The sequence below is a fragment of the Salvia splendens genome, unplaced genomic scaffold, assembly GCF_004379255.2.
Source record: "Salvia splendens isolate huo1 unplaced genomic scaffold, SspV2 ctg398, whole genome shotgun sequence".
Taxonomy (NCBI): Eukaryota; Viridiplantae; Streptophyta; class Magnoliopsida; order Lamiales; family Lamiaceae; genus Salvia; species Salvia splendens.
The window spans coordinates 19518-38579 of NW_024599046.1; the positions used below are offsets into that span (position 1 = coordinate 19518).

Here is a 19062-nt window from a genome sequence, read left to right on the forward strand (position 1 = left end):
AAATCATTATAAATCAATGTCCACGTAGAATAAGTTTTTGCCGAAAATATCTTATTTGTGTCAGGTTGGAAAATAACACGAAATGCAAATTCTGTATACTTTAGATCAATTCAAAATTTGTAAAAAATACTAAAATTAGGCTAAAGCTAGTAATTTATGTACCAATATTCTTATAATTATGTGAATCCAGAAAACAATTGTAATAGTTTATTTAAAAAAAATACTTGGTCAATGTGCTATACTCCTATTTGATGAAAGCGATATAATGATAGAGACCATTTTAGTTTAACCAACAAGTAATTGCGTGGAGGTCAAATCATATGGAGAGATTTTCCAAAAAAATAAAAAATTACTAGATAAAACGAAAGAAGAAATATATCTTCAAGTCTTTCAAAGTATTATTGCTGTGAGCTGTCAAATAAATTCATCAGAGCAATATTTACAAGTGGAAAGGTATTCCAAAAGGTCTAAAAGTGATATATGTGAACATATTATTCAGAATATAATTTGGCTTAAGAATTTACTCAATCTATATGAAAATAATAAATAAAGATTTTAGTTGGCCAATATCTTTCTAGGTTTTCAGAAGTCTCTCAAATAGTATATGAAGTTTCTCTAATATGGGTGACAGCGCAATCCTACTTTCAGTAGATATAAATAAGTCAAACATCTGTAAAATTTTCTTAGGAAATCATGTTTGAAGTTTGATAATTTTATTAATTTCGTTCAACTTCAATGTATATTGAAGAAAAATTACAAAAAAAAACTAAACTAAAAAAAAACTAAAAAAAAAACACACGGGTAAATATTTGTGTTCTAGAATTGTTTAATATTCGATGAGAAAAAAAAAGAGTGAAGAACAACTAGTTCAATCAATGTTTTGTGACTAGGTGAATGAACGATCTACTAGTCTACTAATCTCGTAAAATCCAATCACTCCCCAAAAAAATTGGAGTTTTGCAGGAAACTTTTTTAATGTAAGTGGAAACCATTCTCTATGAAGAATAGTCAAAGAATAATAAAAGAAATTGTAAGCAGTGAAATATCAATGTAACTAAATAATTAACACTAACACGTTTGCAACTACTTATCTACCACTAGAATCTATTGTTTTTATTCGCCAAAGCTTTATGTGCACAACGCAAAGAAAAGTTCATTTAAGCATTTTTCAGGAATAGAGGTAATGGCTAAAGATATATATTGAAGAATACAATTGAATAAGGGTTAAATGCATAGAACCTGGAAAATGAGAAGGGCAATAAAAGATCAACATCAACAGAACCTCTGGATAGTGTTCTAACTTCCTCTGCAATAATGTACATTATCAAGACTTTCTGCTCGCTTCACACCATGGATGGAAGAACAATCGGGGATCGATACCTCGTGCTACTTTAAGCCTTAAATCGCCTGAACTCGAACCATATCTCGTAGTGGTTGAAGAGAAAACTATCATGAGTATGCTTGCCTTTATATTCTAGGCCCAGATTAGTCAGCCTTTTCGTGCATTCTTCACCTCCCAATCGAGAGCAGAATTTGACGTTATGTGAGACAAAGATTCGACCTTCTAGAGGCTTCAGGTGACCCACTAACCGCTCCAGGCCTGTCCAGACGAGCTTGTCGGGCATGTGGAGGAAAACAGCACTGGCATATATCAAATCGTACACGGTATCAGAACCAAACTTACTGAAATCCATGTCTTCGCCTCTTACAATCAGAGGACGCTTATACAGCAAGCCTTGTGATGGAAGCTCATAGCGCAGTGCAGCCATTAGAGAGAGCTCGTCCTTTTCTAGGCAATGGTAGTGCTCTGGATCTAAGTACCGTATGAAATGCAGGCCAACACGAAGTGTGCCACACCCGATCTCAAGAACTTTTGAATTTGGTGTGACGTGGGCAGACTCTGCAAGAAATTCAAATACATCCCTTCCTCCTGCCCAAGGCTCTCCATAATTGCTGTGGTGTTCTTCTACAAGCAGCTCACCGGGACAAGGGAGGGCAGTATGGTTATTAGCATCTTCTCCTTCATAGTGAGATATGCCTTTGAAGTGAAGAAGATCCTGGAGCTGCTGTTGACGAGTGCGTGGGTTTATGCCCTTACGTAGAATGTTCTGCTGCATATGTAATCCATTCGCTTCGACACGACTCTTCAACCAATCTATGTCCTCAGCTGAGGTTGAAACATGCTCTCCACTTATCTTACTGCTGTAGTCCCCAGTCGGGGTGGAGCAAGAGCAAGGAACGGAAGCGGGTGAGCTGGCTGAGAGCAAGAAGAATAGGAGGATCGCAAAAGCTGCAGCTGACAGAACTAGCGTGGGAACTGAAATGACCACTCCCTTTGATGGAAGCAGTGCCATCCGGCAATCAGTGAATCTCAGCTTTCTTGGACCCTTTTGCCTCTGACCAGAAGTTTTGCTGAATTTTAAAATTCTACAAATAAACTGAGTTATATTACAATTTAACTACAACAGAGCCTATCTATCTCGATGTAATCAAATCATCTGGTAAAATATCATATAAATTGTAAACACTGATATCTAAATTCAAAGCATAAACTACTATCCAAATAAAAACATCTCAGTATATTATAGACATAACGTGACTGAAACCTCGTATTTTTCACTCTGCCTCAGGCTGGCTTGCGATAGCCTCTAATTCATAATCTTAAATGAACAAAAAATTTGGCAGCTACTTCAAACTTGCCAAGGATTATCACCATCTCCAATATCTTAATACACAAGAGTTTGATGCATAAATATAGGGCGAAGTTTTTGTCAGACTATGTGGATTATAGTGGATCAGATCAGCTTATTCTAACACTAAAAGATGATTTTAATCAACTACATTGCACCAACCTCTGAAAGCAAGATAGCTAGTGTGGTGTCTAATCCAATTTTGCATTTTCTCATTATTTTCCAACATCTGATAAATGTGGAGCTTCATTAACTACACAGACAACAAAAATGAAACTACCAACATTCAGTCTGTGATACTTAAACACATACTATATCCGAAAGAATAGTAAAGAATTCTAAATTTATAAAATAAATTCAACAAGTTCGGAAATGATTCCTAACTCAATTATGTTCGCAACTCTCTGATATATAGAATCAACAAACTTTCAGAAGAAAATTCGCCTACGCTGAAATCAAACAATCTGGAGAAAGAAATCTTACTTCAAGTGGATAACTGCAACTCAACGCGGCGAAGCAGAGGCAACAAGTTCCGATGGAAAACGACGAAACCGATTGTGAATCTGAATTTCCAATCCTTCGCTGAGAAAAACCTAAATCGAGGAATTTCCAGAATACAGAAAAAGGTAGAGATTGAGGGTGGCGTAGGTCGATTTCTGGTTTCAGATAGTCAGGAAACAGTCGTCAATGGCGTATCTCGTCGCCGATGAATTGGAGAAGCAATGATATCTGCGGCGGTGTGGAGTGATATGGATTTCATCTCAGATTTGCAGCCAAGGGTAGTACAGGTATTCGGGAAAATAAGGGAGGGCATTTTTGGTATTCCCTCCGTCCCAATTAAGTTCATCCTCCTTTAAATTAGGGATTTTGCAAGGTTTGAGTTTGGAAGAGGAGAAAGACCGATGGGTTGAGTATATTGGGGTGGAAATAATTTGGGATTAAAAGCTTTAATTGGTCAAAATCGGGTTAAAAATGTTGACCGTTTAAAAATTGATGGAACTTTTAGTTTATGACCAATTGTGATCCGAGTTGAAATGTTCGGGATGCAAAAATTCAAAAGATTGTGTCTATGATCAAAATCGTAAAATAGACATATGTTCAGGACCAACTTTGGTCTTACCTCTATATCTTTTCGGAATGTTTTACATTAATCGAATTATTTTCATTTTTTTGATAAGAGTGAACTACCTCAAAAGTCTCTAACTTTTCGGTTTGTGAGACTGCATGTCCCTAAAAAATAGCGCCAGAGGACCCTAATGTTAAATATAATCACGAATCATATATTTTCGGACCAAAATACCCTCAGGCCCTACAAGGGCCTTTCTGTCACTCCATTATAATTTTTGGACCAAAAAATAGCGCCAAGGGACCCTTTCTTCCTTATAAAACATATTTTCAGGTATTTTTTAATGTTTTCTATTTCCACAAATTTTTTATTTATTTTTTACCTTGATTTATCGATCGATTTTATTTATTATGATAGTATCCCAATTTTACAGTATTAATTTATAAATTTACATTGTCTTAATTTCAGATACTATTATTAATAAAAAAAATTCTACAAGTATTAAATAGCTTATGTCACATGCTTGAATATTTTCAAAATATTACTCATGTTTCAATTTTATCATGAAAGGCAAGAAATTATGCAAATTTATATATAAAGATTGAATATTCATATGATGTTAAAAATTTCAGTTTGAGCTAAATTAAAATTCTTAATAAAATATTAATAAATATAAAATCGTCTTAAAGTTAGGCTTACATTAACAAATTAGTTCGATGATATATAATGAAAAAATATTTAAAATGTCCGTGTTTCAAGAAAATAATATTGTATCATTTAATTAATTATGAAATATTTTTTATTCTGAGTATTATTGATTCAGATTTTATTTCATAAATAACTTCACTTTTCCATATTTTTGTTGTTTCTTAATGAATTTCCTATATGATATAACTAGTATATTGTTACCACTAACTAGAAATAAAGGAATATAAGAAGTTTTATTGTGTACAAATATTGACAAAACTTTAATCATGTATGAATTATCAGAACTTATTAGGATATCACATAAGAAGTTGTTGACATAAATGAGACAGAATTCATATGTCAGCGAATTTAGGGATTGCCAAAAATGCCCTTCAAGTCATTTGGACATTTTCATCTGAAAAGTGACTAAAAAACATGATTCGTGATTATGTCTAACGTTAGTGTCATCTGACGATATTTTTTTTTGTTAGGGACTTGCAGTGTCACAAACCGAAAAGTTAGGGACTTTTGAGGTAGTTCACTCTTTTGGTAAAAATAATATTTCATTTATTTTACTTTTCTTTATCTATCATACTCTCTTCGTCCCATAAAAATATGTGCACTTTCCATTTTCGTTTGTCCACAAAAATATGTGCATTCCTTTTTTGAAAAGTTATATCAATTTAATAATGTATATCCCACTATTCACTAACACTATTTTAAGTATCATTCACATCATCTCTCTTACTTTATCATACCATTCTCCCCCCTCTCTTACTTTACCAATTTTATCTTAATTCTCGTGTCACATCCAATACCCATATTTTTATGGGACGGAGGGAGTATTTTATTCCTCTCTTATATTTTTATTCAATACAATTTCTTAATCTTTACATGCAAAAGTTTAGCCTCAGCTTAATTGAAAAGGAAGGAATATTTTTATGTGCTTACTAAGTGTGTTCATTGGGTAGTTTGTTAGTTTATTTTCAATAAAAAAATATGTTTTGAGAGGTATTAAAGTGTATTTTTATGCATTAGTTCTAAAATAAAATAGGAGTGAGATGAGTAGTGGAATGCTAGATCTATTACCAAATTTTTTAGAAAAAAAGTAAATGAGAAATTTAATTATGTAAAGGCAAAAAAGAAACTTGAGACACTTAATCGTGCACAAGAGAAATATAAAATATACCTTCTCAAAAATCATAAATTGTAGATCCTCAAGGTAATTATATAATTCATACAAAATGTTTTACCTTTGCTTCATATCAGTATAAAATATTTGCTGCATAATAAATTATATATAATGTTCATCTTTGTTTTAATTTGATACATTCCCCAATATGTGTTTAAACATCGTTAACGCTTTACCTACATGGCATACAAAATAGGAGTATAAAACAATGATAAAATTTTTAAAACAATGATATACTCCTGTCTCATTATAAGTGAAGCCTATTTATTTTTAGGCCATCTCACTGTAAATGAGACATTTTCTTTTATGGCAAAAAAAGCAACCCTCTATCTCTCTCTTACTTTATCTCATCTCCTACTTTTTTTCTCACTCATACTTTATTCTTTTCATTTTACCACTAAAAACACCGCTACCTAGAATAGTAGAAGTTAGATGCCATACAATTTCGTAGAAAGCAATGTGTTAAAATATCCGAAACCTTTTTGGAGTGAAGATAGTTTTTTTTTTTTTGTGCGTATTAATGCAATTACTCAATTAGAAGTTAGAAGTTAGGTGCCATATAATTTCGTCCGAAGTTTAAACTATCCCAGTAAAAATACAAGTAATATATAAATATTATCCCCTTAATGGAGAATAATCCAAAAGCAAATCGTTAGGGTCTGCTGCTCCCTCTTATAATTTCATTAGATAGAAACTGCCTCATCCACCTACGTACTATAGTGTTCTGGTTCGCAAAACAGATAGAAATTCAGATGTAAAGGGTTTTGGGTGTTTCTAAGTGAACAGAAAATATAACAACTTTGGTTGTAGCCCCCCTTCTTAGGGTGTTCATGTGGTTCTTCAGTTGTAACCGTTTCCTTCCATTGAGATAGATAGATATTCGGTCGAAGGTTTTATCTGTTGGCCATGATGTTATAAATTATGATCATCCACCTCTTCACTCATGAATATTCAAAGACGAGAGAAATATAATGATGCTTTCATATTTCCATATAAAGTGACGCGCACAATAATGATTTTGTCGATACTCTTTTCCATGATTGATTTTTCAGTTGATATTGATAATTTTATAACACACCATATAAAAAATACTCCTATCAATTTACTCGTTTAATTTTTATTAACATCAGTTTTGTTTGATCATCTCCCAAACGCCAAATATCTACTTCCTTCATTCCATTAAAAAATTCATTTCTTTATCACAAGATTTAAGAAAGATGATGTTTAATAAATTAAATGAAGAAAGAATAAAATAAAAAAAGTAAAAGAAAAAGTAAATAAATGAAAAGGAGTATAAAACAAGAGAGAAATAAATTAGAGAAATAAATCTATTAACAGAATATACTCCACTATATATTTTTTACCGGTATACTAATACTCCATGAAATAGTAGCATTTTTTTTAATTTTCGGGCACCCATTAAAATTAGTTTTTATCTCTTTATTTACGTCACTATTAATATGATTATTTTTTTAGACGAAAATAGGAGTAATTTATTTGATTTCCGTGGATTATATAAGAAAATCATTGGTAGATGTATTTTGAGTAGATAAATGGTGTTCCCAAGAGTCGTACTTATTTAGTAGTGTGATTTTTATATAAAATAAAAAATATACGTCATGTTCTAAAGTAAAAAATAATGATATATACTTTTGTGGTACAATAAATATAATAAATGTGCTATAGTTATCATTTTAAACAGCTCAAATACAAAATACTAGTGTCTTAAATTCTTAATAAGGGGAGTCCTTTCAATTTATAACTTATAAGTACAATGATCTTATTATGCGTGCTCAGTAGTTTTGGGATATTAACAGCATTTGAATAAATATACTCCGTTAACGTATAACTAATTTATTTTGAAAATAGTTAAATATTTTTCCACAATAAAATATCCAATCGGTGATCATTATCGAATTAAATAATGATGGCGGAAAATAGTGGTGATGTTTTTCTTTCAAAAATAAGAAGAAAACAGCTCTCTTTTCCAATATTTCATCGTTCCCACTCTACATCATGTCCACTTTAGTTTCTTCTCTTAGAACATCAGCAATGGCGGACATCGGAGCGACGTTTCGGACGTCCGCGCGGGACGTCCGCCATTAGGTGTGCGAGAGGCGGACACAGACGTCGCTTGCGGACACCGCAGATCCGCAGCTTTCCGGCGACGTCCGCCATTGTGGTGCCACGACGGACGTCCCGATTTTTTATTTTTTAAAAAACTCTACATATACGGCTCGTTGCAAACTCTATATATACGGCTCGTTGCAAACTCTAGATTCAAGGCATAACATGTAACTTTGTTTGAATCGTTTTTTGGTTTGGGATGATTTTTTTTTTGAACTATGTATTTTTTTTAAATTTTAAATATATATGTATGCTTTTTTTAAAAAATAAAATCGTTGCATTTTCTCTGTATTCGTGTCGAAATTTTAATTCCGTAAATTGCATATTTCTGAATTTGTAAATTTTTATTATTGTGGATGTCCGATGGGATGTTCTTGGGGATGTCCGCGTGCAGTGGGATGTCCTTATGACATGACAGTGCAGTGAAAGATACTTAAGACGTGGCAAAAAGTATTTGTGAACATCCGCACCACCAGGATGCTCGTACTCATTTCATCAAACAGGTCCTCTGATTCTTTTGTGAACAAAACCAAACAAAACCAAACAAAACAACACAACCATCTCTCTCCCTCACATCCTTCGAGGTAACTTCATCGTGCCTTCCAACTAGCTAAGGTTTCGGCTGATTCTCACTTGGCTCAGGCTTCATATTGTTTTTGCTGTGCTTGATTTTGTCATCTGCTGCTGTGATTTACCGTCTACGCATTGTTCGATCAATTTGAGATTCTGCATTCGACACTATTTTTTTAGTAATTTAATTTTGTAGCTATTCGTTTGTCCTTTTTGGTCTATTTTGATTTATATAGTAAAAAATTGAAGAAGAAATTAATTGGTGTGAATTGGAGATTCAGGGTTGCTGAGGGAGAGAACTGCGTAGAGTGGAGCTTCTGCTATGGCGGAGGATGTTCGTACACTAAAGATGGGACGGTTGATTTCCGCGGTAATCCTGCAAAGAGGAGTGAGACGGGAACATGGAAAGCTTGCCCTTATATTTTAGGTGAATATTGCCACATCCTATCAATTTTTTTCAGGATGGTTTGGTTTTTTGAGCTTGGGTTCGGGAAGTGATAGCTGAACTCTGACAGTAGGAATTCTTGATGATGATTGTGTGTGTGTCTGAAGTGAATTATCAACATTGAAGATGATTTTCTCATGTCAAGTTCGGTTTCTTGATGATAATAGTGTGGGTGTGAAGTGAATTATCAACCTCGAAGATGATTTTCTCACGATAAGTTCGGTTTCTTGATGATAATTGTGTGTGCGTGTGTGTGTGGAATGATCCTTGAAATTGATTTTATGACTAGAAGCTCACTTTTATGCATGATGATAGTGTGTGTTAGCTTGCACGTGAGAAATCAACCTTGAAGATGATTTTCTTACATGTTTATTTTCTTGATGGTAATAGTGTGTCTGTGTGTGTGGAATACGACTAGAAGCTCGTTTTAGGGATGATGATTGTGCATGTGCATGTGTATTTTTAGCTTGTTCGAGTGAAATGAATCTTGAAGATGATTTTCTTACCACATGTTCCTTTTCTTGATGATAATGGTGTGTGTGTGGAATGATCCTGCAAAATGATTTTATGACTAGAAGCTTGCTTTTATGGACGATGATTGTATGTGTGTGTGTGAAATGAACCTTGAATATGACTTTGGCACCGCATGTTCAGTTATCTAGATGGTTTATTCTGTGTTCATATGAGAAAATGAACCTTGAAAGTGATCTTCGGACCACAAGTTATGTTTCTTGATGATGATAGTGTGTGTATGTGTGTGAAAATGACCCTTGAAAATGATGTTCTGTGTCTAATCTGTGTGAGATCAAATTATCCCTGGTTACAATTGCTATGCGACTCCTATTATACGTTTGTTGATGTATTCTGTGGTGAGATGAAATTGAACGAATTATCTATGTCTGCGTGTGTTTTCAAATGATCCCTGACTGATTCTACATGAATTTGTGACAAAAGGCAACGAATGCTGTGAGCGGTTGGCATACTATGGGATGAGCTCCAATCTGGTGGTATATTTAAAGAAGCACCTCAACCAACACAGCACCACTGCTTCCAACAATGTCACCAATTGGGGAGGGACGTGCTACATAACACCACTCATTGGAGCCTTTCTGGCCGATGCATATCTTGGAAGATATTACACAATTGCATTGTTTTCCATCATATATGTTATTGTAAGTTTTCATGGTTCAGTTATGCATAATTCAAGTTAGAATCAATCTTGATTTGTTTCTAAGTTGAGTTGCATACATAATGAGATGGTAATTATGTAACGTTATCATATTTATTTTACCCCTTAAATATAATGTACAATAATCTCAATGAATTTATTCTTTATTAGTATAAAGCATAACCTCAAAGTATTCAGATCACTCTCTACAAGGGGTTTGATTCCTCTGTGCTGTTCTGTTTATTAGCTATATTTAAAATCTCTGTTTGAAATTTTTTCACAACATGAGAAAGAAAATTGACGAGTAATTGATCTGATTCAGGGGATGACATTGTTGACACTATCAGCATCAATCCCAGGCCTGAGACCAGCTTGCCATGGGCAAGACGATTGCCACGCAACAACCACACAATCTGTAGTATGTTTCATTGCACTCTACTTGATAGCCCTCGGGACAGGTGGGATCATGCCATGCATCTCCTCCTTTGGAGCTGATCAATTTGAGGACACTGATGAGGTTGAGAAGAAGCACAAAAGCTCCTTCTTCAACTGGTTCTACTTCTCGATCAATATTGGTGCCTTGGTTGCTGCTTCTGTCATAGTTTGGGTGCAAATGAATGTCGGCTGGAACTGGGGGTTTGGCATCCCCACAGTAGCCATGGCAATAGCTGTCGTGTTCTTCTTCTCAGGCACTCGTTTGTACCGGAATCAGAAACTCGGGGGAAGCCCCCTTTCACGCATCTGCCAAGTTCTGGTAGCATCTTTCAGGAAGTATCATGTTAAGGTTCCTGCTAATGAGGAGTCATTGTATGAAACCGGTGATGCTGATTCTGCGATTAAGGGAAGCCGCAAGCTCGAGCACACTGAAAATTTTAGGTAAAATGATGATTAATCAATCTTGCTAGCCACTAAAATCCTAGAAACTGAGTCTTTTTGATATGGTGAAATGCAGATTCTTCGACAAGGCTGCAGTGCAGACGGAAACAGACATAGTAAAGGGCTTGGTGGATCCATGGAGGCTCTGCACGGTGACACAAGTGGAGGAGCTGAAGGCCATCATACGTCTTCTTCCAGTGTGGGCAACCGGGATCATCTTTGCCACGGTATATGGCCAAATGGGCACTTTGTTTGTGTTGCAAGGGTTAACTATGTATACAAAGATGGGGAATAGGGGATTTGAAATCCCGGAAGCGTCTCTGAGCATCTTTGACACTCTCAGCGTGCTTTTCTGGGTCCCCATATACGACAGGCTCATCGTTCCTGCTGCCAGAAAGCTCACCGGGCACAAGAATGGGATCACTCAGCTCCAAAGAATGGGGATTGGCCTCCTCATCTCCATCTTCTCCATGCTCTCGGCTGGGATTCTCGAGGTCATCAGGCTAAGCTATGTCAGAAGGCACAACTTTTACGAGCTGGACAAAATAGACATGTCGATTTTCTGGCAGGTTCCTCAGTATTTCATTATAGGGTGTGCAGAGGTGTTCTTTTTCATAGGGCAGCTTGAGTTCTTCTACGAGCAAGCACCCGATGCTATGAGAAGCTTGTGCTCTGCCCTCCAGCTCACGACCGTGGCTCTTGGTAGCTATCTGAGCACTCTGCTGGTGACTATAGTAACCAAAATCAGCACGCGCCATGGGAAGCCAGGGTGGATACCGGACAACCTCAACCACGGCCACCTCCACTACTTCTACTGGCTCCTGGCTGGGCTGAGCGTGCTCAATTTGGGCATCTTCATGTTGGTCGCCAAGTGGTACACGTACAAGAAGCCGCTTGGAACGCTTCGTTAATGGCTTGTGAGCACAGATGATGGATCTTCGTGTTGAATACTTCACTCACCAAAATGGGTTCTTGTATGTTAGGCCTAAGGATTCATTGTTGTGCATATAAGCTATTATCTGCAAATTGATGTAAGATGTTGGTCATTATCAGTAACTATATTGTCTGTCAAGTCCTTAATAAACTTGTCTTTTTTTACCATGATGACTGATTGTTTGCTTCACACACTAAGGTTTACAGTTCGTGCAGTTAATCGCGAAACCGTAACTGGTGGTTACTATTCCTAATTGGAACTGTGAGCTTAATTGGAACTGAAATTGCCACTTTTGGAACCATGGGTAGGTTCATGTTCCAAAATTTCAGAACTGCGAAAAACTGCCGGAAAAATCGTGAAATCGAACTGGAATAGCAAAAAACCGCCAAAAACTGGTTGTTCGGAACCGAAACCGGCGGTTTTCAAATCGGAACTATAACCGCGAAATAAGCTCAAGGTTCAGTTTCGGTTCGAGATTTTCCGGAACGGTTTCGGAACCTTGGGCTGTTGGGCATGTCTACACTACACTAAAATGTGAAATTGAACCCGCCATTAAAATGTGCATTTTATATTTTCTAAATTCGAAAATATATAATTTTAAGAGATAAACTAAAATAAAATAATTTTAGTACTCTTTCCGTTCCGTCTAAGATGACATATTTTTTGGTTGGCACAAAATTTTAAGGGTTGTTGGTTAATGTAGTTAATCGTAAAAAAAGAGTGCGAGTAAGTATTAAATGAAGGGAAAAAAAGTTGAATATTTAATTGGAGAGAGAAAAATGTAGTTGGAGTGTATTGATTGGAAAAAAAAGTTATTAAAAATAGAATTATTTCATTTTGTTTGGGATAAACTCAAAAAAAAAGTGTCATTTTAGTTGGTACGGCATGAGTATTTATTTTTTAAGGATGAAGAATGTGGGCCAATTTTTAAATAAACTTGATGGATTGATCTGGATTTTACAAAATTTTGTTTTCGTGGAGTTGATAAGAATTCAGTATCGCTCGCTCTATTAGATACCTAATTTTTCGCCTCAAATCGTCATCAAATGCCTCTGAAACGATTTCAAAAGCCCGACGCAGGTAGATGATCTCACAGAACCACTCACCTATTTGGCTAATTAAGCCTCTGATTTTGAATCTTTCCTGTAACCCTTTTGTTGTTTCATCAGCTTTGTTATAAAATTTCTTCTTGAGGGTTGAAGTGTTCGGCAAAATGTTGCAATATGCCCTCCACGTGTTCGACGAAATTCCTCACTCAGATTCTTAATAAAATGGATACTAGTTTAACTTAACACTAACATTTTATTTCTCTCTTTATTTACGACCTCAATTTTAGAATACAAAGCTTTTCATGTCCGGCATAAAAATTCAGGGACACAAAACAGCATTAACCTTTTAAAAACGCCAAATTGAGATCATAAATGATCACTAACCCCTTTTTCTCTAGTGATGTATAAGCTATTGATTCTTGAAACATTCACAAAGTGGTAATCCAAGATTCTGCCCATTTTTTTGCAGCGTCCCAAGCAGAGAAATACCTGAAAAAAATCGGGCTAGGAAAGGAAGACCATCATTTCTGGAAGCAAGTAGGCAAAGCTCTGATAAGCACTTATGCTCTGTTCGGAGCGGTGTGGTTTTTGAACGAGACGTCGCCGTTTGGGTGGTGGACGCTGAAGCCGATGCCAAAGGAGGAAAAGGAGCTGGCCCACCTGTACGAGCGCCGCGAGTTCCCTTACCCGGCCGATGCAGAGGCGATGGAGGAGTTCGTTGCCAAGGGAGGGATGATCGGGACCACCATCGGCCCAAAAGGGATCGTCGAAACGGATAAAGATTCGTACAATTTTCAGAAGGATTTGCAGGACAAGAAGCTGGATCAAGAGTCTATGAAGCTGTGGATGAGGATGAGGAATGAGGTTCTTTCTGAGCTGCAACAGAAAGGATTTGATGTTGAATGAAATGCAGCTGGTTTTGGAGCTCTTTTCTAGTTGAAATTGTGATGCTTATGTTATTATGTAAGAGATCATTTTCCAACTACAAATCAATAACCAACCATTTGTTGGAGCCACAAATATATGGCTGAAAGGTTGTAAGATCAGTTATTATCACTTGTGGAAGTTTGGATTGATTTATTACAAATTTACAGTTACTAATATTTTAACATGAGTAAAAATTTCTACACCCTGCCATAAAATTTGACTACTTTTTTTTTGTTTTTTTTGGGTGTGTCCTTCCTATAAAATTAAACACTTCTATTTTTGTAATTTTTCTTCTCATTAATGAGGGGAGTCTTATTCTTCATTAATAATATTCCGATCATGTTTTAATCCATCTCCTAATTTATCAATTATTATACATTAAAACTCGTGTCATTTTGTATGGAATGGAGGGGATGTTATTTCGCTACATTTATAATTAAAAAAATCTATACGTTTGTCATTATAGGGGTGTATTATGGTCCTCCTGCCTCTTTAGTGTTAAGCATCAAACAAATCACAGTCATAAGCTATACATTCCCTCCGTTCTATAGTAATGACGGCGTTTCTTTTCGGCACGGAGATTACAAAAATTGTGTTAGGTAAGTTAAGTAAAGGGAGAATAAAGTGGAAAATGAAAAAGGTAGAGAGATGAAGAGAGAATAAAGTAAAAGAGAGTAAAGTTGGTGTGGAGAAATGTGTTGACTTTTATTCAAAAGGGAAATGACTCTATTACTATGGAATGTACCAAAATGGCAAAATGACTCTATTACTATGGAACGGATGGAGTACATTATTAGTCGAGCTACATTATTGGACTAAAATGCTACTCCATCCACCCCTTTGTAGCAGATGCGTTTCTTTTCGGCACGGGATTTAAGAAAAGTTGTGTTAAGTGAGGTAAGTAAATGAATAATAAAGTAGAAAAGGAAAAAGTAGAGAGATGAAGAGAGAATAAAGTAAGAGAGAAGAAATGTTGTTGCTTTTTGCCAAAAAAAGAAACAACTCAGCTACAGTGGGACAATCCGAAAAGGAATACAACTCAACTACAAAGGGACGGAGGGAGTACATTTTTTTACTAAAATAGTACTTATTAGCCAAGGTACATTATTAGACTAATAATCTACATTATTAAATGACATGTGACACTAATTTAACTATTAGATCACAAGATCCAATGAACTATAAGTGTTTTGATTTTGAACACTATTTTGCTTATAAATCTGAATATATCAATGTCATTATATCTCAATATTTATCATTTTGTCTCATCTCATCTTGAACTCAGAAATAAATAAATAAATAAAAAATCAACAAAAGATAATATGATTGCTATAACAGTAGTATCGGTTTAAACTCAAATCATAGCAACATTGGTTTGCGTTGCATACAACATGAATCAATAATATTATTGATACTAATTTTAAATATTTTGCCTCTACAAGGCATTAGCAATTATTAGAGAGAAAATCGGGTTTATAGGCTACTTTGCCTTTAAAATTACGTAAATGTACCCATTTTGTTATCTATTCCATAAATGGGAAAAACGCCACTCTCGTTGGCGTGTTTTAAGTGAAAACGCCACCCGTATTGGCGTTTTACAACGTAAGTGTCGTCGTATTGCATGTACGTTGAAAAACGCCGACGTGGTTGGCGTTTGAACGAAAAACGCCAATCCCACTGGCGTGTTTTAAAAAACGCCAATTCGGGTGGCGTTTTTCGTGCCATCCGCCGTGAAAAAAAGGCCAAAAATTATCCCAAGTTATACACGCCAATGGGATTGGCGTTTTTAAGTGAATTTTGAGTTAAAACGAAATGCACCCCAAGTGTTTGATGAAATGCCTCAAAGAGGATTCTGAGCCTTAGAATTCTGTTATTTTGTACGGTTATCAAGATAACATTTTAGCCTTGTTACTACTGTTATTAATGGGTTAATTTAAGCCAATCTTGTTTGCAGGAAGAGCTAGAAAACTAATGATCACATCTCCGATTCCAACAACCGCAACCATTGCTAAGGTTGGTTAGTTTCTCAATCACATGCTGAAATTAAACACATGAAATATACTACTCAATTATCCATACATGATTTAATGGGAGAAAAAATGACCTTAGATGTTTGTGTTCTCTTCCTTATCTATACATGATTTTTGTGGTTCAAGCACAGAATGAGAAAAACATCAACAGAGAAAAATCAGCTACAAAAGTGAATTCATCATCCATGGCTGAGCAACGGCTGGCGGCAGACGAGTCAGAATGTCAGTTTCAACGTTGGAAAAAATTGAGCCAATTCATTTCACTAACTTAAAAACGCCATTCTCAATGGCGTTTTTCGTCGAACACGCCAACCCCAAGTGTTTGATGAAATGCCTCAAAGAGGATTTTGTCCTTGTCTTTTACATAGCACACCAAGTGTTTGATGGAATGTTTAAGTGAGCTCCAGCCAGATTTTACATCCTAAACTTCGATGAAAACACGATTTGATGAGTCATAATTTACATAAAAACGTGTAATCTAAGGGGAAAAATATAGAAAATATGCTTCACATCACGGCTACAACAAGCACATCATGAATTACATATACTAATTAGCATTAAATTAAAAGTTATGAAGTACAAAGAGTTAGATTAGATTGTGTCAAACATGCATCCGATAAACTAATCATGCATTCAACATATTTTTGTTTACAAAATCTTAGTTTATCTAACACAAAACAAAAGTGGCAATTAACATAGTATTTAATTTCTACTTGTACACAATATAGGATTGCTCTAGCTAATTTACATATGCATAGTTTAATTATTCCATAAAATTGATGAAGCTTAGTTTTGAATCGGAGGTTTTCTTCTTGCCTGAGAATAGTCCATTCCGGCAATGTCTAGTATACCCGGATATGTCTCGTCTGCCGCCAGCCGTTGCTCAGCCATGGATGATGAATTCACTTTTGTAGCTGATTTTTCTCTGTTGATGTTTTTCTCATTCTGTGAATGAACCACAAAAATCATGTATAGATAAGGAAGAGAACACAAACATCTAAGGTCATTTTTCCTCCCATTAAATCATGTATGGATAATTGAGTAGTATATTTCATGTGTTTAATTTCAGCATGTGAATGAGAAACTAACCAACCTTAGCAATGGTTGCGGTTGTTGGAATCGGAGATGTGATCATTAGTTTCTAGCTCTTCCTGCAAACAAGATTGGCTTAAATTAACCCATTAATAACAGTAGTAACAAGGCTAAAATGTTATCTTGATAACCGTACAAAATAACAGAATTCTAAGGCTCAGAGTCCTCTTTGAGGCATTTCATCAAACACTTGGGGTGCATTTCGTTTTAACTCAAAATTCACTTAAAAACGCCAATCCCATTGGCGTGTATAACTTGGGATAATTTTTGGCCTTTTTTTCACGGCGGATGGCACGAAAAACGCCACCCGAATTGGCGTTTTTTGAAACACGCCAGTGGGATTGGCGTTTTTCGTTCAAACGCCAACCACATCGGCGTTTTTCAACGTACATGCAATACGACGACACATACGTTGTAAAACGCCAATACGGGTGGCGTTTTCACTTAAAACACGCCAACGAGAGTGGCGTTTTTCCCATTTATGGAATAGATAACAAAACGGGTACATTTACGTAATTTTAAAGGCAAAGTAGCCTATAAACCCGATTTTCCCATTATTAGAAGCAATTGAACAAAGGTATCAGCCTTTCAACTTTGCTGGCTCTTTTGCTCCAAATTCATCACCGCAAGTACCAATATCAGTTGAAGCAGCCGAGCCTAAGGATCGTAGCGTACCAATGTCACGTTTATTTAATTAATATCGACTCGCACTCCTTGAGGTTAGCTACTGAAATTCTCGATGCACTTGCTGATCATTTCTTTGTTGCCACTGTTCAGTAGTGATTTTGCCTTGTGTGTGCCTTCATTATTGCATCTGCCCCTTTGGATCGAGGATCGGATCTCGTACATAAAGTAGGATTGTTTGATTTCGCGCAAAAATCGTCAATCAAATCAGCTTGACATTTACTTAACAATGCAACTGCAAGCAGGGGCGTAGCCACTTGAGGAGGCTAGGGTGCAAATCCCCCCCTAAAACATTTTTTTTACTATTTTCTTCTTCTATATTTGCAAAATTTTCAATTTCTTACATAAATGCCCTCTCTCAAACTCTAAAAATTTCTTTATAAATACTCCCTCCGTCCCGGGCTACTCGCTCATTTCCTTTTCGGCTCGGAGATTAAGGAATGAGTGTATAGGAAAGTCAAAAATGACGGCTGTAGGTGAAATTTTTTACTAAAAATGGAAAGAGTGCAAGTAACTTGGGACTCCCAAAAAGGAAATAATGCGAGTAGTGCGGGACGGAGGGAGTATAATTTTACCCCTTCTGAATTGAATTCTTAGATCCGCCCCTGACTGCAATTGCAACAAATATTGTTACAAAATAAGTAAAACATTCTTCTACTGCTATTCATTGCTGTTATTTTCTTTCTCTTTCTTTTCAAGTTCAATTTTTGTGTTTTAGTGTGATTTCAAATGATCATCTTATAATAGCGAATATTGTAGAAACCATAAATGTAATTTCCATGAAATAAACTATGTGCAGATTTATATTATTCATAGGGAATTCTAAAATTAATGTGTTTTGTCATTTTGAGGCGAATAGAAAGAGGTAGGGAAAAGTAATAGTAATTTGCAAATAAAATAGTTATAATATTTAGTCCAAATCGTATTTCTTGTCAGAGTCATTACTTCCATAAGTTAAGGCTTGAAGAAAAGATGAAATGGAATTTTTATCGAAGAAATTGGATATTTGATCGTTTATACAAAAAATACATCAATCGATTAAACGTGTGTTAACTGATATTTCAAATCTTTCACTTATGTGTGTCTAAACCATCAAATTGCCTAATAAAAAACTTGCTCTAGCCTAATTAATATTATTAGCTAGATTGTTTTTTCTAAAAGCTATAATTCATACGTATGTTATTATTATAGCAAAACTAATCATAAGTTTGTTAAACATGGATCAAGACTTTGATAAAGAAAAAGATTGCGCGCATTGTAAACGAATAAACGATGGCTAGAATCTGATTGATTGTACAGATATTGAATAATTGATACACGATATTGTTCACCCTTATATAGATGATGGCATACCTTTTACAATGGGAAGAATAATCTCACTACAATGTAAAATATTCTTATGTATCTTTTGTGATATTTGATGCAATTTTCTTCCTTGTTTAACACTCCATCTCTAGTTGACTAACGTAATTTCCGCTACTTATCTTGCTAAGAACACTCGGGACAAATTAGCCAAAATTATAAC

The 19062-nt window shown here is 35.5% G+C and overlaps 2 protein-coding genes, 2 long non-coding RNA genes and 1 pseudogene across 6 annotated transcripts; 3 read left to right on the top strand and 2 right to left on the bottom strand.

Moving 5' to 3' along the window:
• Nucleotides 1-1133: 1133 nt before the first annotated feature.
• On the bottom strand, nt 1134-3502 carry LOC121790060. 3 transcript variants are annotated; one of them, XM_042188356.1, is made up of 2 exons: nt 3174-3502; nt 1134-2396 (listed from the first exon to the last, which is right to left on the bottom strand). In XM_042188356.1, exon 2 carries the CDS (start codon nt 2352-2354, stop codon nt 1392-1394), a length of 963 nt encoding a protein of 320 aa, XP_042044290.1. In that variant the 5' UTR covers nt 2355-2396; nt 3174-3502; the 3' UTR covers nt 1134-1391. The 3 variants fall into 3 exon arrangements, with proteins under 3 accessions (XP_042044290.1, XP_042044288.1, XP_042044287.1); XM_042188354.1 differs by having other exon boundaries at nt 1134-2438; XM_042188353.1 differs by having other exon boundaries at nt 1134-2427; nt 3174-3501.
• A 5152-nt stretch (nt 3503-8654) lies between these two features.
• LOC121790049 lies at nt 8655-11922 on the top strand (annotated as a pseudogene).
• A 734-nt stretch (nt 11923-12656) lies between these two features.
• LOC121790051 lies at nt 12657-13907 on the top strand. The gene is made up of 2 exons (XM_042188347.1): nt 12657-12835; nt 13274-13907. The coding sequence occupies exons 1-2, from the start codon at nt 12802-12804 to the stop codon at nt 13708-13710; spliced, it is 471 nt and encodes a 156-aa protein (XP_042044281.1). The 5' UTR covers nt 12657-12801; the 3' UTR covers nt 13711-13907.
• Nucleotides 13908-15677: 1770 nt separating this feature from the next.
• LOC121790053 lies at nt 15678-16281 on the top strand. Its single transcript, XR_006048185.1, has 2 exons — nt 15678-15744; nt 15893-16281. It is a non-coding gene; the product is annotated as an uncharacterized LOC121790053 (long non-coding RNA).
• Nucleotides 16282-16524: 243 nt separating this feature from the next.
• On the bottom strand, nt 16525-17703 carry LOC121790052. Its single transcript, XR_006048184.1, has 3 exons — nt 17529-17703; nt 16855-16912; nt 16525-16706 (listed from the first exon to the last, which is right to left on the bottom strand). It is a non-coding gene; the product is annotated as an uncharacterized LOC121790052 (long non-coding RNA).
• Nucleotides 17704-19062: the final 1359 nt, after the last annotated feature.